Genomic DNA, 25380 nt, shown 5'->3' with positions numbered 1-25380 from the left:
ATGTTTCAATTTCAAAGAACACAAAACAGTGTTAATATATAATATTTGACGTAACGTTAACTTTTACTCAAGTAGCTGTTCGTTAATACTAATAAAATGATTCACAGAAGAATGTGGTTTACAAAATAATACTAAAAGTTTTTCATTAACATTCTTATAAACTTTAATATTTTATAATAAGTAATAAAATATATATAGATATACTTGAGACTGGAATGTGATATAAGCATAGAAAGCCAACATTTTTGTTTGATATTAATTAAATATCAATTTTTCTTTTATATTTAAAACTTGGACACGGCTATTATAAACTTGTTCCTTTTTATATAAGTAAAGATTTTTAAAATAGCAAATAGTAATTGCAATTTCCACATAAATGACTATCTAAGTATTGTGATCTGATACCTTAATAATATACTCATACAAGTGTACCATGCTTAAGGATATTTAAGTGGCCGTTCAAAATTTCATTAAATAATGATAATTAAATTTTCTATTCAAAAATTAACTTTATTAATTAGGATATTATCCTTCTTATTATATTTATTTTTAAACATAATATAATATTAAATGGCAATTTGAAGTGTTTTGTAGTAATTTACCTTATAATTAAATAAATGATTATTTAATTATTTATTATTAATCTTAACAATACAATATTGATATATATTTTTGTTATTTTTTAAAAGTTAATATTTATTTACTTTTTTTTTAATATTTTAATTTACATTTAAGATTTTTAAAATACATTATAAAAAAAAATATTTTCAATAAATTTAAATTTAACATTGTAGCAAGTAAACATTTTTTAATATCATATTGATAAAAAGGTATTTAAATTTAAATGATATAAAATAATTTAAAATTTTATTTTTTAACATTGTTTTTATCAGTAATCACAAAAGTATAAAATAAAAATTTATTATTTATTTTTAAAGAAACATATTAATAATATTTATGAAATAATTTGATAATTTATATTCATTACAAAACAATTTTTGATTTTATAATATTTTTATAAACGTTTTCATCATTTTCAAGTGGATAATTTTATGTTAATATTTTATTATTATAAGTATTTATATTAAAGGAAAATAGGAAAAATTGATAAAATAATTATAGAGACATAATTTTATTGTTGTAATGTAAAAAGATAAGAATATAAGATAAAAACATCTTTAAATTAATGGTGAATTTTGTCAAGGTTATATATTAATCCACTTCCCTGTATTTATATATTTTACATTTCTTTTACTTTTACTATTAAACAAGTATTATTATCAAGCATACAAACTCTATTTTATGCCATATGATTTTATGATCAATCATTCAAATTATGTTGTCGATTATCTATTCCTAACAAATTTTTCTAAATCCTTATTAAAACCTGTATATAATTTTTTTTTTTTTTATATCATACAACAACATATTTATGATACACAAAATACTATTTTATATTTCTCTTTTTTTTCTAGCATTTATCAAGCATAAAATAAAACTTTTTACATAGCATCCATTTACTCTTTATGTTTTATCTATTCACTGTACATTTATATTTTTAGTGGTTCATTCAAAATTTTATAAATATTTTTAGTATTAGTAAAAAAATTAATATTATATAATATATATCTTTTTTTTATAATATATATTTTTTAATAGAATAACTACTATTATTATTTATTGTAAAATTAAGTCAAATCAATTTGTATTTGGATTGAAAATTCAAAGGGTATATTTGCTTTTATGTTTAAGTAATCTTAAGAATACACGGTAAAACTTATCACATTTTTATTCATACCACATTACATAGATAGTAAATAATTTTTCTAACGTTTTAAAATTTAAATTGTATAAAAAAGAAAATTTTAAGTATTTTTTTTTCTATAAAAATTTTAACATTATTTTATATATAAAAATTATTACAATTTAATTATTAATTAAAATGTTAAAATATTAAGTATCTTTATTATATTGTTTACTAAATATTTATATTTATATTTATATATTAATTACAAAATGAGGTTGTTGATAGTAAATATTAATATTTTAAGTGGAAAAACTTATCAGCTAATATGACTGTTTCAATTTGATGAATAGAAATATTTACACATTTATATTTTTAATGTATCAAGATTGAATTATATATTTTATAATATTTAGTTTCATTTTACTTAAACATAATTGTAGACAATAATATTACATATAATCAACATATTGTAAAAATATAACAAAACAATATCAAATTATTTGAAATGTTTGATAATATTATGCAATCATGTTAAATATAATTTTATCATATAAAATTTTTAATATTAACTTTATATTAAAAATTAATACAAAAAATTAAATTTTTTTTAAAAAAAAAAATGATAATATATTTGTGTGTTTGTTTTTTCATACCAATTAATTGGTAATTTAATTTGATTTTAATATACAAAAATTATTTTTTCATCAATAATATAATTTTTAATTTAAAATTTATATATACTTCTCATTTTCTAGTTTATTAATACCATTTGCAGTCAATCAACATTCTAAACTAATGAAGAAAAGAAAACGTAGTTAAATATATGTATTGTTTAATTCTTATGTTAATTAACTAATACTGAATCGGATGATAAAAGATAATGCATTAGCTTTAATGTATATTTTATTGTCATTTTTAAATGTAGTTCTTTTTTTTTTTAAATATAACATTATAAAAGAAGAGAGAAGAAATAAAACTTAAATCAGTTTTAATCTTTTAAATATTTATTTCCATTATTGATCATTCTACCTTTTTTTTATTAAAATTATATATATATAACTTTTATTAATATGATATTTATTTTTTTATTTATTTTTAGATGATTAAAATTAAAAATGGCAACACGACAAAACTCTAATCATTCTACACCTGGGTCATTGTCTTCAGAAAAAAAAGGAGTAACATCACAAAGTTCAATTGGATCTACATATTCAAGATTTAATAGGCAACCAGATTTAGATGTTGATAAAATTTTTAAGACAATGGAAAATGGTCATAAAGTATGTAGATTATCATTATTAAAAAAATGGGAACCAGCATATAAAAAATTACATCTTTGTACAGCATCAAGACAAATATTTTTAACTAAAATTGATGACAGTTTTAATAATCGTGGTACAAAACCTCGAGTTTTTGATTTAAGACATGTTAAAGAAGTTCATTCATTACATTATAAATTAAATGTTGTTAAAATTAATGATAAATGGGCAAAAGATAAAGATATTAAACCATTTGGACCGCAAAAAATATTAATAATATCAATGGCACAAACATTTAATATGAGTCATCTAATATTTTTATTTGAAACAGTTGAAGCATGTACTTTGTGGAGTCAAGGTATACAATATATAATGTCAGAATATTCATCAATAAGTCATGCAATGTCAATTCATAGATATTTAAAAAAACAATTTTTAGGATTAATGAATCCAACAACAGAATGTGTAACATTAAAAAATATGAAACCATTTGTTCAATCAACATTACAACTTAAAATTCAATCTAAAGAATTAATTGAATACGTTGAACAAAAGATGGATTTTTATTCATTTTCGCAAGTATATAAAAAATTAATTCATATTCAAGAATTATTTTCTGATCGTTTCTCTCATTTAAGTGATGATGGTGGAATGACAGTAACATTTAATAATATTCTTCGTTTTTTAAAAGATACACAAAAAGTAATGTTTACTACTATTTTTTTTTTATCTTATTAATTTTTATTTTTTTTTTAAGGATTCAATGGGACATGATCGTGAAAAAACATCACAATATTTTACTAGATATTGGAGAGATTTAAATAGTCGTCAAAATTGTTCAGATCCATCATTTACAGTACCAGAATTTATAGATTATCTTTTTTCACCAGAAAATTCTATATTTGATCCATCAAATGAACAAGTTGTTCATGATATGTCGCGACCATTATCTCATTATTGGATAGCATCATCGCATAATACATATTTAACAGGTGACCAATTAAAAAGTGAATCATCACTTGATGCCTATGCAATGGCATTATTAATGGGATGCCGATGTGTTGAGTTAGATTGTTGGGATGGTCAAAAAAAACCAAATGGTGAATTTATAGAAATAGTAATTTATCATGGATATACAATGACATCTAAATTAAATTTAAGAGATGTATTATTTACAATAAAACATTATGCATTTGTTGCTAGTGACTATCCTGTAATATTATCTATTGAAGACAATTGTTCTGTCCCAGCACAAAGATTATTAGCGCAAGAAATAAAAGAAATATTAGGTGATATGTTACTTACACAACCAGTTAATAAAGATGAAATACAATTACCAAGTCCAGATAGTATGAAAAAAAAAATTATTTTAAAACATAAAAAATTACCAAAAGATTCAGATAGTTTTGATTTACAACAAAGTGAAGACGATACTGATCATGATATATTATCACGTGAATGTGTTAGAAAAGGTGAATTATTACTTAAAGATAATAATTCAAATACATGGAATAGACATGTTTTTGTTTTATTTAGCGATAAATTATGTTATATGCTTAGTCCAAATAATAAGAATGATGATTTAATTAGTTTAAATAGTATATCTGGTGATGATGATATTTCTGATGACAATAACACATCATTAGATGTTAGATTAGATGAGATGCATGTTACTGAAGAATGGTTTCATGGTAAAATTGATAAAGACGAGGCTGCTAGTAGATTAATGGAACATGCTGATAAAGGTAATGGTGTTTTTCTTGTTCGTGATTCTTTTTTATTAATTGGTGAATATTCATTGTCATTTTTATATAATGGTATTGTAAGACATTGTCGTATACGATCAAAACTTGTTGATGGTGAGAAAAAATATTTTTTTGTTGAAGATAGAATTGTTGATACATTATATGAACTTATATCTATTTATACAACTGAAAAATTATATACACCAACATTTAAAGTTAACCTAGTTACACCATGTCCGCAACCTCAACCACATTTAAACCAATATTGGTTTTCTGAAACTGTTGATAAATTAAGAGCTGAAGAATTACTTGGCACTATAAAAAGTGATGGCGCCTTTTTAATAAGATATAGTGGAACTGATCGTAATGTCTTTGTTTTAAGTTTACGTGTTGATGGACAATTTTGGCATTATAGATTAAAAAGAGATGGTAGAATATTTGTTGTTAATCAAATGATATTTGAAAATTTAAATCAATTAGTAGAATTTTATTCAACAAGAGATTTTGTAAGAGGTGTTTCATTAAAATTTCCTGTTAATGAAAAAAATATTGGTGCATATGTTAATAAAACAAATAATAATACACCTGGATGTTATATGGAACTAAAAGATTTAGAAAGAGAAATTGAGGTTATTTCAATAAAAGGATATATGGGTATTCATCAAGATGAATTAACATTTCCAGCAGGTGCAATAATAAAAGTTGTTAGAAAAGAAAATAATTTATGGAGAGGAAAATATAATAATAATATTGGATGGTTTCCCTCAGATTGTGTTCAAGAAGTAGAAAATAATGAGAATGTTGAAAAACTTAACTATGGTATAATTGAATTAGCAGGTTGTGAAATAGAAGAGATTGATAGTACAGACAAAGAATTTACATTCAAGGTCACCCAGGGAGACAATCATTTATCAATGGATTCTTTTATTATAGCAGCTGAGACAAAGGAAGAATTAAAAGAATGGTTATATGACATTGAAAATGTTGCTAAATCTGCTAGAACAAGAATTCAAACAATAAGATCAAAAGAGAAACATTTAAGAATTGCAGCTGAGTTGTCTGATTTAGTTGTATATTGTCAAGCTGTACCATTTAATATTAATTTTCAAACAAAAATAAATTTTTATGAAATGTGTTCATTTTCTGAAGCTAAACATGAAAAATTAATTGATAAAGGTTTAATACAATTTAATGGTAAACAATTATCACGTGTTTATCCACAAGCAAGTAGATTAACTTCAACAAATCTTAATCCAATACCAATGTGGAATACAGCATGTCATATGGTTGCATTAAATTATCAAACTGGTGATAAAAGTATGATGCTTAATCAAGGAAAATTTTTAGCTAATGGTAAATGTGGTTATGTATTAAAACCAAGTTATTTATTAGATGAATCATTTCGTCCAGATCAAGCAGATGCTGTTTCAACTAGTTGTCCAATTATATTATCTATAACAATTATAGGTGGAAGACATTTAACAAGAAAAGATAAAAGTAAAGGTATATGTTCACCATTTGTTGATATTGAAATAATAGGTGTACCATGTGATGGAGCGCAATATTCAACAAGAACAATAACATCAAATGGTTTAAATCCAATATGGAATGAAACATTTGAATTTAAAATATATTGTCCTGAATTAGCATTATTAAGATTTCTTGTTGAAGATGGTGATTTTGTGGGCCCAAAAGCAGATCCATTTATTGGTCAAGCAGTTTTTCCAGTTGATTGTTTACGTGTTGGATATCGTTCAATACCACTTCTTAATAATTATAGTGAAAAATTAGAATTATCATCATTACTTGTATATGTTGAAATTCGTCATTTAGGAAGTAATATAGAAATATCAAATACATTTGCAACATTACAAGGTAATAGATTACAAAAACCATCACGTAATTTACATAATGATAATCAAATATTTTCAACACAATCAGAATTAGGAGTTAGAACAAATTTTAATCGTAGTCGAAAAGTTAGTACATCATCAGTTAATTTTCAACAACCATCATATCAACAACAAATTTTATCAACTTCAAGACAGTTATCACAATTATTTTCATCAAATAATTGTCAAAACAGTATTACTTCAACAACATCTTCATCTGATAATTATCCATATCAAAGTACTTCACCACATACCAGATTATTATCAGAAAGTTATCGGTCAGATAGTTTGGTTTCAACTGACACAATATCATCATTAAGTACTAATACATCATCTAATTCTTTTATGCCAAGAAAAATATCATCATCAACAATAAAGAAATTATTTAAATTTGGAAAACAATAATATTAATTATTTTGTTTATAATTAATTTTTATTGTAATTATATTATAATATAAAAAATTATAGTTTTTATAAAATAATAACATTTTATTGTATATTTTTCTATACTTAAATTAAGTATTATATAAACATTTAAACAAAGGCATATGATTGAATATACCTATTATCTCCTTTTTCTAAATTTTGACAATTATATATTTTATATATAAAGGAGGAAATAAAATGAAAAATTATATAAAAGAAAAGAAATAAGAGAAAAAAAGAAATATATAGAATATTAGTATATATATTATATTGTATCCTCCTACTACTAAAAATTTTTGCTTGCCATAGACTTTTTTGAATATATTTATACTATATTGTAATGTTGCCACATTTATATAACTATATGTGGATCAACAATTAATAGACTATATAAATATATGTTACTTTATAGATTTTTAAGCATCTTTTTAAGATAAATATAATAACTTATATATTTGCATCATTCATATCCAGCTGCTTTAAGATTTCAAGTTTTTAACTTAAAATAATAGACATGTTTTAATGACCTTACAAAGTTTTATGGCGCTTTATATATATGCCTGTTTTGTTAGTTTTAACAATTAAATAATAAACATTATCTACCTTAATGGCACATTTTTATTATTGATAAAAATTTTTTTTTTTTTATTTTTAAAAATTCAATGTATACATTTATATATATATATATGTGAATCTTTTTCCACTTAAAATCATTTTTTTTTTGTTTCTCATTCTAAAATAAAAGAATACTTTTATTACAATCTATTTCTCTCAATAAAAGTAAGGATCGAATTTGCAATATAACTTGTACTTTCTTTATTAAGTAAAATCTAAAATATGTTGATGTTGTCGGCATATGGTCAGAGAATACTATTTACTTTGTGTTATAAAACAAAATTTATCTGTACAATCATTTTTTTTATATATTATAGTCTATACATTTTATTTATTCTTTGTACATTTATACATTAAAACATTTTTTTTTTCTTTAAATAAATTAAAAATATTTTATTTTTTTTTTTATTTCTTATGAATGAAATATTTATAAAATATAATATTATAATAATTTGTTAATTTATATCTTACAAATATATCTTAAAAATGTTATTTTTAAATAAAGTTTATAACATTATACGTTTTTAAACATAATGTTTTTTTTTTCTAACAAAAAAGCTATTATTAGTTTGATTAATAATTTTAGGATACTTATTATTTTAAGTTATTATATATAAAATAATTAATGTTGTACTTTTACTACATATTTGTAGGTTCTACATAATAATGAATCATTTACAAGAGGATGATGGAACTTCCGAATATAATAGTAATAAATCTAGAAAACGTGCTTTTGAAGAAGTTAATCACGATAAATATAATACTGAAGATAATAAACAATATTATGTAAGTTATATTATTTATAAATAATAATAATTTTAATAATATATTTAGAATGATTTACCAGAAAATGATTCTTCAGATGATGTAGATACTCACTATTCATCATCACTTACATCATCACCTACATTTGGTTCTCTTATATGTAATGAAGAAATAGAACTTGAAACATATAATGATATAAGATCAAATAATTCATTAATTCAACCAACGCAATCAACTGATAGAAATAATATATTTCATAATTTATATAAAAATTTTCATAATCAAAAAAAAGAATTACCATTTGAAAGTGTCATGTTACGTCAAACAAATACAGTTTTTGGAAATTTTGAATATATATTAAATTATGATAAGAAAAGTAAAGATTATCAAAAAAAACTTAGAGAAAAATATCCTCATGAACTTTATAGATATGGTCAAGCACATGAAGTTGTTGATTTATTATATCTTAAAAGTCGTATATATCCAAGTATTGAAGCACAATTATTACCAGATGACAAAAAATTATATGGTAAATATCGTTTAGCAATATTAGAATGGTTACAAGAAATATGTTATGAAGAACAGATATCAAGAGTTACTTATAATTCAGCTATTAATATTATGGATAGATTTATGGCAGAGAATATTGTTAATCCACGATACTATCAATTAATAAGTGCTGCAGCTTTAGGAATATCAGCAAAAATGGAAGAAATTTATCCAATATCATTTACAAAAATTATTGAATATACTAATGGTGCATATTGTTTAGGACAATTAAAAAAAGCAGAAATTGCTATTGTAAATGATTTAGAATTTGCTATAAATCCCGTAACATGTTATACATTTTTAAGATATTTTCACTTAAAACTTCAAGATGAGTATGATGAACCATTTGATAATGAAGATTTAACTTCATCATCTATCAAATTTGATAATAATTCAACACAAAATGTTGTGAAAGATTTAGCTATAAAAGAAACTAATGTTACTTCTTATGAATATTTTTATAGTGAAAAACCAAGACAATTTTCAGCGGAGATTGGAGAATTTTATATTCGCACAATGGCTATACATGATTTTATTTTTATAACAGATAACTCTTCTTTTTTTAGTCCATCTAAACTTGCAGCAGCTATTGTTTATTCACAAATTCCTAATAATGATGTTAATTTATCTAATTTAGTTGGTTATAAAAGAGATGAAATTTTAGAAGAATTAAATTATGTTATACCATTTGAAAATAATTCAAATGAAATTGAATTAGATTATAAAGAACAAATATCATTATTATCAGAAACAAAAAATGGATTTAAAAAATATGACATTCAAACAGCATCTCCATCATTTAGGACAATTTTGGATGAAAATGAAAAGTTAAGGGAACATATCATTAGATATAATCAAAAGATAAAATCTTTACCATTGAAAATATAATTTTCATAACTTTAAAATATGGAGTATATTTATGTTATACATAAAATTTAAAAATTAGCCATCATTTCTAAACTTTCAACATTGCCATAAAACCATACTTTATTATTAATTATTTTTATTTTTGGGTTCTGGCGTTTCACAAATATAATCAACATTTCAATTATGAATTGACTGAAGTGCTTTAATTAAAAAAAATTTTTATTATTTCCATTTTTTCATTAAATAAATATTTTTTTTTGTCATAATTTAATTGAGAAATAATTTTAAAAATAATGCATTTTTTTATTGGTAAAATGTTTAATATTAATGATATAGTTCACACACATACGTTGATATTTCTAATATTTAAGTCAAATTAGAAAAAAAAAAAAAGTTCTCAATAATAAATATAAGTTGTGAAAGATGTGATTTTTGTTAGTAGAAACATTCTTTTTGAACATATATTAGTAAATGAAAAGAAGTAATTATTTAACTAATAAAGTAAATATAATTGTATTTTAAATATATTCTATATTTTAAGAAAATATTTTACATTCGTGGGTTAAAAATTTTGTATATTTATTTAACATAAAATTTTTGAAGTAAAAAAAAAATGACACAATAATTAAAATATAATAATATTTTGTATTACTTTCTTAAAGTAATATTACATTATAATTATGCAATTATTTTTAATGAACTAATAATTTTAACATATAATTTTTTATATCATAAAATAAAATATATTGTAATAAAAAATTTATTTGAAAAATTATACATGTATAAAATGTTTAATATAACTATACATATACAAATATTATTTATAATACATTATGTTAATTGTGTAAAATTTAAACTTCTTTTATCCTATAATGTAATATAATGAATATATTATTATAAAAACAACCTCAATAATTTAAATATATTATATTTATATTAATATGTATACATTTTTTTGTCCAGAAATATTTTATTATTTGTACTATACTTTTGTATAAAAAGTTAACTTATTTTTTTTTTAAATTATTAATTTTAAGAAACATATGATTGTTGAAATACTTTTTGTCATAAAAAAATGTCAATAATTTAGAATAGTAAAGTTATTATTTACAAAATGTGTGTATATATATATAAAATGAGTATATTTATCACTGGTTAATTTAAGTGTACTATTATATATCTACTTGGCAACAATTAAGGCCAAAACTTATATATTGCATTTATATTTCAATACTTAATATGTCTCATTGATTCTGTCATGTACAAAATTTCTACTTCCAATGTCATATAGCTATTTTAAAGTATATATTAACTAACATACTTTAGTTTTATAATGTTTATTATTTTTTTTTTATATATAGGTATAATACTTTATATATTTTTATAATACATTCATAAGATTTTTTTTTTATAATTTTAATTTTATTACTATTAATTAATTTTACTTTTTATAATATATAAATTTGTTACAAATTAACTTCATATAAATTTCAATCAATTTCTTTCTATAATTAAGCTACAGCAAACATTTTAATTATAGTTTCCGTGGTAATATCGATTATATTTGTCCTCTAAATATTTATGTTTCTATGTATATTTGTATATATATTAGACAAATATTTTTAAAATATATTTTTGTAACATTAAAATTAATATTTGATCTGATAAAGATATTTCTATTAATATATCAAATATTTTAAAATTCCATTATATATATATTTTTTTTTTGTCAACAATAATAATTTTTTTTTTTAAAACTATACTTTAAAAATTTTATATAATATATAAAAATTTTATTAGAAATAAAAATAAGTATTCTATCATAAAAAAAAAATTAATTTACTAACATCTCAATTTTAACATTGAATTGATGAATAAATAATTTTCACATTCACATACATCTTTTATCTTTCTAATGAAATTTATACTTTTTTAAAAGTTTATATTGTGTATTTTAGTAAAATTAACCTCTTATCTTATACCAAAGACTCCTTTAGTCACGTAAAATGTTTCAAGTTTAATGTTTGCATACTGAGAAATTTTAATGTATATTATAAAATAGTTGAAGTATAAAGTGTAATGTTCACATTTAAAATTCATATCTTCTTTTTAATTTATAGTTAAAGCATTAATAGTAACAGATGTCATATATAATATAACATTTTCTTAATTTTAACTAAATTAAAAATTAAAAAAAAAAACGTATTTATTATTATTATTAATATTACATTTTATACATAAATATAGTTTTTATTTTTATAATATAATTTATTTTAAACATATATTTGTAGATTAATTATTTTTTAAACTTGCACTTTTAATTTAATTTGATAAAACATTTGATTTATCCCTAGATAAAATAGATATAAAAATTTTATTATCTAATAATAGTATTTTTTTTTATATAATATATTATTTTAATCTTTTTTAAAAGAAATACATAAACAATCTTTTATTGTACCCTTTTTATTTATTTGATTTTTTTTGATCTACATAAATTTAATATTTTTTAAAATTATAATGTAAACATTTTTTTGTTATCAAAAATGTAACCTTTTTTTGTTGTTAACATTGTTTTTATCAGTCTACTTTAAACTATTAGAATAACATTAACATAATAAAATTTTTTTTTTTTGTTCATTTTTTTTTAAGTTAGATGTTTAAAATAATATAATAAAATATAAGTTTTTTTTTTTATTAACTTTATCATATCTATCTTAGATATCATTCAGTAAATTGTATTTAATTTTATATGTATATAATATTAGCCACCCTCTTTATACCTGAAGGATAATTGTCACATTAATATTCATCTTTTATTAAAAATAAAATTATTGTTGATGTAAACATGTCTCATTAAATTTTCGTTATTAATTTTTATCTTTTACACAAGTTAATTTTCTTATAAATTTATATTCTATCATTTAAAATAGAAAAGACTTTCTTGCCAATATTAATAAATATATATAATATAATATAAACTTGCGACTGATCTAGAAAGGCGTATGTAATATATAACAAAAATAAATTATATTCAATGTAAATGATAATATTTTATTCATCTTATTGTTATTACTTTTGTTAAATATTTTTAACATAATGTTAGCCATTCTTAATATATCTGTGGGTGTATATTTTGCCGACAATCAAGTTTACCTCAACCAGAAGCAATTTTAAATTAAAAATCATTTTACAAGTAACGTTTAGAATATTACTATGACGATTAGATTGTTTCTGAGTAGGCGTATATATTACTTTTTATTCTAATCAACAACTAACAGATTCAAATTAAATATTAGAAATCTTTTAATTCTATGTGCTGAACGTTTATTCTATTATTCATTATCATTGGCAAATAGTTTAAAATCTAATATATATGAAGTTTAAAAAATTTATATTAATAGTATATTAAATATATATATTGAGTAATAAGATGCTAATTTATATATATTATTGAAACGAATCATTCAAACATTTTTAGATGTATTTTTATCAATAGTAAATAAAGTATATTTATATTATTTTTAATCTTCATTTTAATTTATATAAATTATTTAACATTACTTATTCTACCTTATAATATATATTTGAATATATATTAACATTTTATTTCTTTATTTTTAAAATACATTCTAATTAATAACTTATAATATTATCATTATATTCTTTTTAATATTATTAGAATTAATGATGTTTTACCAAAATGGATACATTTTTTAATACTCGATATTTTATTTGGAATATGCTATATTATTTTTTAGTAATTTTTAATAGTTAATATATCTTTAGTTTTAGTTTAACAAAAAAAAAATGACGCAAGTTGAAAGTAAGGCTCCACATTTTCCACAACAACCTCTTGCAAAACAAAATGAAGATGGTTCACTTGAATTAGAATGTTATGTTGAAGCTTATCCAGAACCAAATTTAAAATGGACTTACAACAACGTATGTTATTTTTTAATATAATATTATTTTTAATATTTTGTTTTGTAGACTGAAATTAAAGATGATCAAAGATACCAAACATGTATTGATAGAGAATCAAGTAATAAATTTATTGCACGCCTTAAAATTAAGGAATTGAATGATGACGATGCTGGTGCATATCGTTGTTGTCTTACTAATGGACTTGGAAAAGGTAATGCTAATTTCAATCTTAAGTTAACAGGATTTTCCTCACCAACATTTGTCTCCAAACCAGCAATTAACTCTCGTGATAATGGTAGAGTAATGGTCATGGAATTTGTTTGCAAATCCGTCTTAAAACCAACATTTACTTGGTTTAAAGGAGAAACAAAAATTTTTGAAGATAAGGAACAACATTATAAATTTGTTGAAGAACCACTCTCTGGAAATCAATATCGTATTGCTTTAGAAATCACTGATCCTAAAAAAGAAAAAGATGCCGGAAATTTTGTTTGCATTGCTGATAATAATTCTGGTAAACTTACCGCTACATTTAGCGTCAAATTTGAAGTACCAGCTGGTGCTCCAACATTTACTAGAAAACCACAAATTAGTCAAAAGACCTCCGAAACAAATGGTGAACCAGCCATTGTCTTTGATATTGGATATTGCGCAGATGGTGAATCTGAAGTTAGCTGGATTAATCCAAATGGAAGAAAAATTAAGGAAGGTAATAGAATTGGTATTCAAAATATTAAGGATAGTGGAAATGGAAACTATACTGCTTTACTTGAACTTAGAAATTACAAAGCCAAAGATAGTGGTACATACATATGTAACATTAAGAATGATTGTGGTGAAGCTAATGTTGAGTTAACGCTTAATATCGAAGGTCCATCAGATGATGGTGCTGATGATGGCGCTGATGATTAAACAAACATTTTATTGTGAGAATTTACCTGTCGTAACATCTCCATCTTTTTTTGACTTTAATGTCTTTTTAAGTTGATTTATTAATTTTATCAAGAAAAAAAACTGTTGAAAAGTATGATTGGCTAAGAAATAAAAACAAAAAAAAACAAAAAATATTATCATCAGTGAATCTTCAGCAAAACGAAATATTTTAATATTAATTTGATATATTTTACAAAAATATTTTTTTATGATGCTTCAAATATTTTAAGTTAAAGCATTGTTTAATGTTTTATTAAGACCATAAATTTTCAACATAAATGTTTCTTTTTTTTAAACTATTTTACGAAAAAAAAAAAAGTAATTAATTAGACAATAATTTTAGGAACTTTAACAATAAATTTACTATGATAACTTCCCAAGTATAAATACTTTTCATCATCAGCAACATGAGATACATCCTCAACAACTGTTGATTGTGGGTCTTGATACGACGAAATAATTTCTCCCTTTGAGTTAATCTCAATTAAAATAGAATGTTTGTCTACAAAAAGTGAAGGAATTTTTGAGAAAAATTTTTCTGGTAAAATTTTTGCTAGAATATTTCTAAATGTTTTATGTTTACCCATCTCATCATACATATTAAATTTATTTGAGTGTCTTATACCAGTTAACCCAACATAAAATGTTTTACTATACTTAGATAATCTAATATTATCTGGAAGCCCCGGTAAATTTTCAATAAATATTTCACGATGCCCTTTTTTATCACCTGATATATACATTTTCCATATTCTTGCCATTCCACATTCTGCAACAATTATACTATCTTCAGAAATTTGTTGAACACCATTTGGTAAGAATAAATTTTCTTGAAAAACTGAAACATTTTTTGTTTTTAAATTTACTTTTAATATACGTCCATTACTTTCTGCCTCACTTAAAATATGAAAAAAACGTCTACGGTCCCATTTAGAAGATGAATCTGAGATATATAAATCTTCATTATTTATAATATCAAAATCATTTAACATCATTGCTGGTTTTTCTTTTGTTAATTCATCAGAAGATAAAAATAATTCAAAACCTTTCTTATAAATATTTCTTGAAAAATCAACAAAATATATCCCATAATATGAATCTATAACAATAAGAATATCTTTATTATATCTTCTTATACCAAGTGGCCTTCCACATTTTGTTTCAGTTTCATATGTACCTTAAAAAAATGTAATTCATCTTTTTATTATTTTAAATATCTTACCACATTCTTGTTTATCTTTAAATGATATAAAGTCAACAATTTTTTCATTAACAATTTTAACAACTTTACCATCAAATGTGGTTGCATAAATTGTATTACCCTCAACAACTAAAGCTTCCGGCCCTATAATTTCATTTTCTAAAATTCTTTTTCCTACCGTCAAAAAATTATTTATAGATAATGTTCCAATTAATGGTTTCGGTGATGGAAGTCTTTTAATTAAAAAACTTAATGATAAATAGATAACTTACATATACTCTTGAGCATTAAAAGGCTTTGAAGTGAATGGAAATAATATTGAAATAAAAATGGCAGCAAAAACTACTATTAATGTAGAAATAATAGATAATTTTATTAAACAACACATTTTATCTTAAAAAAAAGGTAATAAAAACATTTGTATGACAATAATGAATCAATATACCACTACTTAAACAGCATTTCATTTTATTTTTTCTAACAATGATTAAAATTTAATTTACTTGTCATGAATTATAGAGATTAAATTGTTCTTTAAAATAATGATGTTTATTTCGTATTATGTTTTTGAAAAAAAAGCTTTAAACACAATTAAGATTTGTTTAAATAAATATAAAAAAATATAAATCATAATAAAATATTAAAATAAAAGCATATTTATGAAAACATCCTTAAAATTAAAGAATTGGTGGATGTTATATATTAAAAAATTAGATATAAGCAAGCAAACATATGTTTCATAGTTTGATTATATATATAAATATTAATTTAAAAAAAAAACAATTCTTTGGTTTTTTTCTTTGAATATAATCAATTCAATACACCATGAAAACTCTCTGTTAAGCGTTACATAAATATGATAAATTACTCTTTTGAGACAAAAACGAAGAGATATTAAATGGATCATTGACACATTTTTATCTCTTCATTTAATCTTGTTCCTCCATGTTAAGGTGGGTTATTTTAGAAAAGTCAAATTGTTCACCAGTCCCACGAGCAAAGATGTCAAGGACATCATTACATACTGTTTCAAAGTGTGTAGTAGCATCATATCCACGTGAAATAAAAATTTGTGATTCATGTCCCAAATCAATTGGTTCATAAATGTCATAAACTCTAATAAATTTTTCTTTAATTTGTCCAAGAAGTTGAAGTCCTGGTTGAATTTCTAATTCAGGATTACCAGTTTCTACAGTGGTAGAAACCATAGCAATATACCAACCTTTTGGTGCTGTTTGATTGGCATTTGATACACATGAAATGTAAATATCTGATCCTCTATTAACTTGTTTTTGAGGAATGATAATTTGACAACTAGCAGCATCATTTGTATCAGGAATTGGATGATCAATAATACAAATACCTCTTACAACTTGGCTATTTTTTTTACAACGATCCAATACATATGATGGATCACAATAAAGTTGTTTACATTTAGCAATTTCATTTCCACTTCTTACACCAACAACTTTTCCATTTTCCATAACGACTTCATCAACTTGTTTATCCAACATATATGTACCACCATAAATAGCAGAAAGGCGAGCAAATCCTTGTGGAAGTTCACCAAGACCATAAAGTGGATATAAATATGGAGATTTTCCATAACGAGCTAGAGAATCAGAGTATAAACGAATTTTTTGAACAGTTTTTACAAAAAGCTCATCCTTATAAGCATCATCACGATACAAAGCTAAAGCATGTCCTGTAAAATCAGCAGTATTCTCATCTAATCCAAATTTGTCATAAACTTGTTGCATTGTATCTTTTGTTGGATCCATTCCCTCAAAAGTATTTGGATCATTAATATCAAATCCTTGAACCCAAACTAAAAATTTTTTGAAACGACGTTTTTCAAACATTCCCATTAAACTAGTAGATAAAGCTTCAACTTCATCAGCAGGAACTTTATAAACACTTCCACCTTTATAAACGTACGATCCTTCAATGGATTTAAATTCAAGGTAACGAGTGACTCCAGTATGAATTAAAAGTTTTACTAATTGTCCATTAGCCATTAAAAATTTTGGAATCAAATCGACATTCCAGTCACGTCCACGACCCATATATTCAGGTGTTTGAGCATCTTTTCCATGAAACATTTCATAAAGTTGATTTAATGGTGATAAAGAAGCTGATTCTCCTCCATAATAATTATTGCGATCAATGTGAAGAACCTTCTTTCCAGAAACAGAAAGCATACCAGAAAGAATACATTCCTTAATAATAATTATATAATAATTTTATCATACTATCTTACCTTCAAGCCAGTTCCAAGAACAATAGCATCATATTCATCATTCATTTTGAAAAAAAAAAAAAACTGTTAACTAAATATATTAATAATTAATTATTGATTTCAAAATATTTTTTTTTATTATAATAACTTAAACTGTTAAAAAAAGTTTTGATAATAAAAAGAAATAACAATTTAAAATACATATAAATTTTAATTTCTCAAATAATATTTCAAAGACAAATAAAAAGAATTAAAAAAGTAAACATGAATAAAATTTAATAATATTCCTTTTCTCTATATTAAAGTATTTAATTATTTTAAAAAAAAATCTTACATCAAAAGTAAATTGTATGCCACGTCATATATGAAAACTACTACTGGACATATATAATAACTAAATTATTTACATTTGAATATTATCTTTTCATAACTAGAATATAATAGTTTTTAAAAATAAACCATAATTCTAATTACCTAGATAAACAATTATATTACTAAAAAATGTTTATCAAAAAAATGATAACAATAAAAAATAAATTTCATAAAAATTATAATACTTTTATATAAATTTTTTTTAATTTATATTTATTGATAGTTATTAAAATTAACTTTCAAAATGTCACAAGAGAATTATTTTATCTAATATTCTAAATAATATTTATTTCAATTTAAAATATTTTACTTTAAATTTAATAATTTCTTTGATATTTACATTTTCATAAAAAACAATAAGATATAAAGGAATAATTTTTCAATTATTAGTATAAGTTAAATATTTAACAAATATTATCTACTGTAATTTTAATTTTAAAAAAAAGGAAATTTTTATTATATAAAAACTTTTTATTAATATAATAAAAATTATAATAATTAACTTTTAATTAATATATATAATACATGTATTATATATTTTTATTATAAATTATACAATTATCTATCTATATTAAATGATATTGCTTAATAGTAATAAAACATAAAAATAATAAAAAAAATATAGGCTCCTAAATAACATATATACGAAATTTCTAATTATAGTATAATAGAGAAATAATAGATATTATTGCACTTAAAATAAAAATGTAAACAAAATTTTTTTTTTATAAAGTTTGCTCATTCCTCTTATATCTTTATCCAATTTTATGAAGAAATATAAATTTTATACAAGAATGTTTAATAAAAAGTAGGCATTTAAAATAAATACTTGTTGAATATATTTATAGTATTTGAGTATTAACTAAAATCATATATATGATTGTTAAATAATTTTTAATAATCTAATATTTTTATATATTTAAGTAAATTTGTAATATATATATATATATATATATATTAACTTATGGTATAATTAAAAAGAAAAAAAATTTTTTTCAATAACAATAAAACATTTAATTGACACGTCAATAATGGTATATAAAAAGATGTTTTATGTAAAAATAAAATTTTTTTATTAAAAGAAATAAAATTACGAATGCTTATTTTATATTAAGTTTTAAGATATTGATTATGAAAAGAATAAAAAATTGGTTTTTAAAAACAGTAAAGTTGACTTATTTATATATTATTCAATTTCATTTTCTTAAAAGACTGTATTAAAAATAAAAAAAAAAGAAATGAAAAAATATATTTATTACCTTAAATATATAAATAATGTGGCATAAAAAGTAATGAATTGAAAATATGTTAATAAATATATAAATGAGGACAACATAGTTACATTTAATCAATTATTAAATATAATTATTAGTAATATTTATAAATCATGGTTTATTACATTAATGCTAAAATAATTCTTCTTTTAAAACAGTCTATTTACAATATTTTGAATAAACTAAATATAATAGAAAAATTGTGTATATATTTTTAAAACTACATTTTTATCCCTATATATAGTGAAATTTTAATATACTTTATATTATAACTGTTATGTAAAAAGAAAAAAAGACAGTAATAGAATATGAAGAAATAACTAGTAACAACACATCTTTATGTATAGTTAAATATTACATAGGATTTTACATTGGATAAAAATATTTAAAATGGTAAAGTATACGTAGTAGTATATTTGAGTTACAACAAAATAGAAAAAGAAAATAACAATTATATTTCTTGTAATTGAAAAATTTATAATTTTTCTCCAATTTATTTCTTCTTTTTTGCCATTATTTTTAGTATGAACTTTTTCTTATTAGATATATATTATTGTTATGACAAATAAAATATTATTATTATGTGTAATTTTTTAATTTAATGTTTCCCTTTTTGATACCTAAAAAAAAATAATTGGTGGTAATATATAAAATTTTACATTAAATAACATACAGATGCTTCTAGAAATTCTACTTTTTTTTCAATAATACAAATTTTGTCATTTAGATCAGCTAACTTTGAACGACAAGAAAGTTCTAGAAAAAAGAAATATTATAATTAGGATGATTAAAATTCTTACCAAATTTTGCTAGAAATGATGATATACTTTTAATATTATCTGAAACAACTTGGATAAATAATCTATTATCCCAATCTTCTTTTAATTGCTTTTGTACAGATGTTGGTTGAAGTGATGGGTTCATTTTTGACAAAATTCTTTGTACTCTTATTATTTAAGTTAATTTAATAAAAATAAAAGTATAAAATGTAATTTTTATATGAACAAAATACTTAAAAAGCAAATTATTTTTGTTTAAAGTGACAGTTTTCCAATGTATTGTTACACATACAGCTTTTTTACTTAAAAGATGTAATAGATGATCAAAAAAAAAAAAAAGACTATGCAATTGATAATAATAACTAGATATCCTTGAACTTATATAACAAAAAATAATAAATTTTCATTACATTAAAGTATATTAAATAAAAAAATTTTTTATCTAAATCATAATACACTTTAATTTATTTTTAAAAGTAAAAACAATGTTTATCAAATAAAACAAAAAAAAATATTTTGTATTAATCATTTTTAAAATATCTATATTTATGTTACTGTTAAAATTTTACAAAAATATTTGGTTGGTGATTAAAAGAATGTCAATAATTACAAACTACATACATTAATTATTAATTTTAATTCTAATCATGGTTATTTTTAATGATATTACATTTAAAATTAAATTGAATGCCGATATTTTATCATAAATGATAAAATATTAAATTTTAAATAATGATAAGAACTACCTAACTATATTTTACCTTTTTATCTTAGTAACATGTTAAATGTCAAAAAAAACTCCCTTATAAAATATTTAACTTTAAAGTTAATTTTATGAATCTGTTGTAAAAAATTTTTTAAACCATAAATGTTTACAAAAAAAATTTTTTTTATTACCTTTCTACTAATACATTTAAACCCTTACCAATTATGTATTATCATAAATATTATGTTTTATTATTAGATAGTTATCTACTTTTAATAAATTGTTTCAAATTATTTTATTTTAAAATACCCGTCTGATACCTTGACATTCGTATCAAAAATTTTATTCATTTTGATAAAATTTTTTACTTTTAAGATATTGATAACATTAAATTAGTATTATAACTTCTTGTTAATGTCTATGTAGTTATGATTAGATACAAACTAATCTATATTTACTCTATCTTTTCTTTGATTGTAATAGATATAAAACATTATAATTTATTATGATAAACTTACAAATGTGTCATTATCTAGACATTTAAGAATATTTTTAGTTTGAAAATATGTTTATTTTAATTTATTTAAAAAATGTATATATATACATATTTTTTTACATTTACATTTATTGATACTTTTATTTTCGTTCTAATAATTATTCATAATATTAATTTTATAGGCTTTTTGAAAAAAAAAATAAAAAAGAATTTTAATAAATTTTATATAAATTATTGTTACTCTTGGTAAGGTTATTTATTTTTTTTTAACAATTTTTATATAGTTTCTAGTATTTCTTTCAATAACGAGTTAGTATACTACGATTTCCTTAAGGGCTATATTACTTTTAATTGTATCATCATGGCTTACTTTCTTTAGTTTAGAGAGATATTCCTCTATTCTATTTTGTATGTTAATCAATTAAATTTTGCAACAGCAAAAAAAAAAAGTAAGAAAAAATATATAATATATATATATATATATATAGAAAAGAAAAAACATTTTATTTATCAAATTATAAATTAGTATAATATATATTATAAAACAAAAAAAAAACTGGTATGAAAATGATGAATGACGAAACTTTTCAAAAACATTTGTCTGATTTATTCTGTTTATGGCATGGTGTACGAAGGCATAATGATCCACCATTAATTGAAGATGAAGATGAAAAAAATAAAATAATAATGTCAATGCTTTGCCGTTTATTAACTGAAATAGAAATAAGAAAAGAACACTTAAGTCAATATTTTAATGTTTCTAATACTCAAGATTTAATGGAAGAATGGACAATGTTAACATGGAATGTATTGTGTATTAATTCACGTCTTCAAAATATTGCAGGTCGTAATAGAAAGACTCCTGAAACAGTAGTTTATTCAAATCGTTTAAATCAAGTGTTAGTTGATCTTGTAAATATGACAAATAAAACAAACATTCCTGGTGATTATACATTAATGTATCCCAATTTTCTTGTTGTTGGAAGTAATTTTGAAAAGATTATATATGATTTACATCAATTATATCAACATTTATTATGCTTACAAAATCCTTCACAACCAGAGTTAACTTCATTTTATCAACAAATGGAAAAATATGCTGAAGATATGTATACAGTTATTAATATGTTTAAACATTTTTGTAATGATATATCAAAAGAATTATGGTATGATGTTAGACAAGCCCAAATACATAAAATGATAACATTTGAAGAAATACCTGAAGAAGTTGTTCATAAATTGGTTTTTTTTTATAGTCAAATGATGTATAGATTAGCTGTATTGAGTGCTCGTTTACAGGTAAAAATTTTATTTTTTTTAATACTTATCATAGTAAAAAATATAGGGTTTTAAATATGAAATGACAATAAATAAGAAACTAATAGAAAAACAAGATCTTGTACTTGCTATGTGTAATTATGTATTTTTTGCCTTAGAATTATTAATGTCAGATTGTATATTAGCTACAGAACCAGCAAAAAATGGAATATTTGTTACAAATAATTTATTTCCATTAAATTGTGGTGCATTAGCTAGAGGTGTTGTATTTAAACAATTTGATATACAAGTTGTAACAGAAGAAGCAGCAGAAACTATTCAAAATGATATACGTAAACAAAAAATGTTACAACATCCTCATCCTATATCAGATGTACCATCAGCAGCTTTATTAGCAATGAAACCAACAAATGGTATTAAAAGAAGTAATAATAGTAATGAAAGTACAAATAATACAGCACATAAAAAAAGTGATGTTAATTCTAAAGAATTTGTTACTATTTATCCAATATATAATAATAAATTTAGATATTGGTCAGGAACATATCCATATATATTATGTACAACTAGACAAAAAGGAAGACAATCTACAAATAATTCTATACAGGATTTATCATCAACTATTTTAGATATTAAAAGTCATGGAAAAAGACCAATTTTTTATTTTCACATAAAAGCAACAATGTTTTCACCAAGTGGTACATTTGCTGATGCTCATACACTTTCATTACCATTTACAATTGCAACTAGAAGAAATCAAGATTGTCAGGTACAACGAATGATGAGTTCATATACAGCAACATGTTTTTGGTTATATGGATCAAATGTTCAAGATGGTCTTTTATTAAATTGGAGTGAAAAAGGAATGACATGGATAAATTTTAAAAATTTATTAATGTTACATTTTAAGGTTAATGCAGAAGTTAAAAGAGGATTAAATGAAAAAGATTTAGATTTATTTCAATATAAATTATTATGTAATGATTGTATATCACATTCTCAAAAACAAAATATATTTGGACCAGCACAAGTTGTTACATTTAAAAATTTACTATGTCCACATTTACGTTATGAATGTGGTAGTACAAATGTTCGTTTTAGTGTTTGGAGAGGAATGTTAGAAGTTTTACAAATTTTTCAAGATACTAAAAATAATGTTAAAAAATTATGGGAACAATATTTGATATGGGGATTTCTTGAATTTGATCAAATTGCCAATGTATTAGAAAATTTTGAATCAGCTTTGTTTATGCGTTTATCATTTGTTACTGGTGGAACTATTTGTTTTACTGTTAAATCAAATACACCATCAAGACAATATGCTAATAATGTGATACATTTAGAACCATTAGATTTAAAAAAATTAAATGCTAAATGTTTAAAAGACTATATAAATGATATAGCTGTTTCAGAGAATATTAAATATATTGTGGATTCAAATTTAAAATTAATTGAAATTTCATCAGTCTTAAAAAATCTTAGTGATGGAAGAGATATGTATAATGAAATTAAAGCAAATAAGGATGTTTCGTCAAATGTTACTCATAGTGGAAATATTAATGAAATGCAACATATTCGTTTTACAGCAATGAGAATTGCTGTAGTAACGTGTAAAATTAAACCACCATCTGATGATTACAAAATTGAGGAAGGAACTATTAATTCAAATATTTATAATAATTATGAATATTCTAACAATTATAATTCAACATCAAATGGAATTTTAAATAACTATAATAAAAATGATAGAACATATTCTTCACAGTATAAAAATAAAGGAAATGATAATTTTAAAACAGAACTACTACAACTATGCAATTTATATGGAAAATCTAAAAATGTAAATTTTTAATAGTATAATAATTAGTTTTTTTTTTTTTAATTATAGGAAGTAATGGAAATAATATCTGAAATCAATGAAAGTAATTTTGTAGGAAAAACATCTTCTCCAACATTGTTACATGCACCAGCGTCAAATTTTTACTCCAATGAACCTGTTCATGCGTCTAAACAATTTTTTAATAATAATTTTTTACCAACTGTTGGTAATATTGATATTCCATCATCACATCATTAGTGTTTCTAATCATTTATTCCTACAAAAAAAAAGTTTCATTTTATATGCATTTAAATATATCATCTAATTCTTATAAATAATAAGTTGGAAAAATTTTTATTTGTCAATAGATTTATCTAAATATTAATTAAATTATTACAAATTAGCGCTTATTTTTTAAAAATATAAAAAAAAAAACTTCAATATTTAAATAAATATAAATATTGGATTTAATAATAATTATTATGAATAAA

The 25380-nt window shown here is 21.4% G+C and overlaps 7 protein-coding genes across 7 annotated transcripts; 4 read left to right on the top strand and 3 right to left on the bottom strand.

Annotated features, from left to right (window-relative positions):
• Positions 1-2862: 2862 nt before the first annotated feature.
• Positions 2863-7048, top strand: SRAE_X000000900 (1-phosphatidylinositol 4,5-bisphosphate phosphodiesterase gamma-1; the record flags this gene model as incomplete). The annotated part of the gene is made up of 2 exons (XM_024644301.1): positions 2863-3708; positions 3764-7048. 2 exons carry the CDS (start codon positions 2863-2865, stop codon positions 7046-7048), a joined length of 4131 nt encoding a protein of 1376 aa, XP_024509874.1.
• A 1302-nt stretch (positions 7049-8350) lies between these two features.
• SRAE_X000000800 (G1/S-specific cyclin-E) lies at positions 8351-9886 on the top strand (the record flags this gene model as incomplete). Its single annotated transcript, XM_024644300.1, has 2 exons — positions 8351-8470; positions 8519-9886. The coding sequence occupies 2 exons, from the start codon at positions 8351-8353 to the stop codon at positions 9884-9886; spliced, it is 1488 nt and encodes a 495-aa protein (XP_024509873.1).
• Positions 9887-13675: 3789 nt separating this feature from the next.
• SRAE_X000000700 (Immunoglobulin subtype 2 domain and Immunoglobulin subtype domain and Immunoglobulin-like domain and Immunoglobulin I-set domain and Immunoglobulin-like fold domain-containing protein) lies at positions 13676-14704 on the top strand (the record flags this gene model as incomplete). The annotated part of the gene is made up of 2 exons (XM_024644299.1): positions 13676-13810; positions 13859-14704. The coding sequence occupies 2 exons, from the start codon at positions 13676-13678 to the stop codon at positions 14702-14704; spliced, it is 981 nt and encodes a 326-aa protein (XP_024509872.1).
• Positions 14705-15051: 347 nt separating this feature from the next.
• SRAE_X000000600 (Six-bladed beta-propeller, TolB-like domain and Strictosidine synthase, conserved region domain-containing protein) lies at positions 15052-16393 on the bottom strand (the record flags this gene model as incomplete). Its single annotated transcript, XM_024644298.1, has 5 exons — positions 15052-15902; positions 15948-15962; positions 16017-16159; positions 16199-16319; positions 16372-16393. 5 exons carry the CDS (start codon positions 16391-16393, stop codon positions 15052-15054), a joined length of 1152 nt encoding a protein of 383 aa, XP_024509871.1.
• A 462-nt stretch (positions 16394-16855) lies between these two features.
• SRAE_X000000500 (GDP dissociation inhibitor) lies at positions 16856-18231 on the bottom strand (the record flags this gene model as incomplete). Its single annotated transcript, XM_024644297.1, has 2 exons — positions 16856-18145; positions 18187-18231. 2 exons carry the CDS (start codon positions 18229-18231, stop codon positions 16856-16858), a joined length of 1335 nt encoding a protein of 444 aa, XP_024509870.1.
• Positions 18232-20404: 2173 nt separating this feature from the next.
• SRAE_X000000400 (Protein BRICK1) lies at positions 20405-20735 on the bottom strand (the record flags this gene model as incomplete). The annotated part of the gene is made up of 3 exons (XM_024644295.1): positions 20405-20431; positions 20485-20567; positions 20612-20735. 3 exons carry the CDS (start codon positions 20733-20735, stop codon positions 20405-20407), a joined length of 234 nt encoding a protein of 77 aa, XP_024509869.1.
• Positions 20736-22359: 1624 nt separating this feature from the next.
• SRAE_X000000300 (Hypothetical protein) lies at positions 22360-25147 on the top strand (the record flags this gene model as incomplete). The annotated part of the gene is made up of 3 exons (XM_024644294.1): positions 22360-23091; positions 23138-24910; positions 24959-25147. The coding sequence occupies 3 exons, from the start codon at positions 22360-22362 to the stop codon at positions 25145-25147; spliced, it is 2694 nt and encodes an 897-aa protein (XP_024509868.1).
• Positions 25148-25380: the final 233 nt, after the last annotated feature.

Source organism: Strongyloides ratti (genome assembly GCF_001040885.1).
Source record: "Strongyloides ratti genome assembly S_ratti_ED321, chromosome : X".
NCBI lineage: Eukaryota > Metazoa > Nematoda > Chromadorea > Rhabditida > Strongyloididae > Strongyloides > Strongyloides ratti.
Note: the sequence above shows the minus strand (reverse complement) of the source record. Positions and strands in the feature narration are given on the sequence as shown.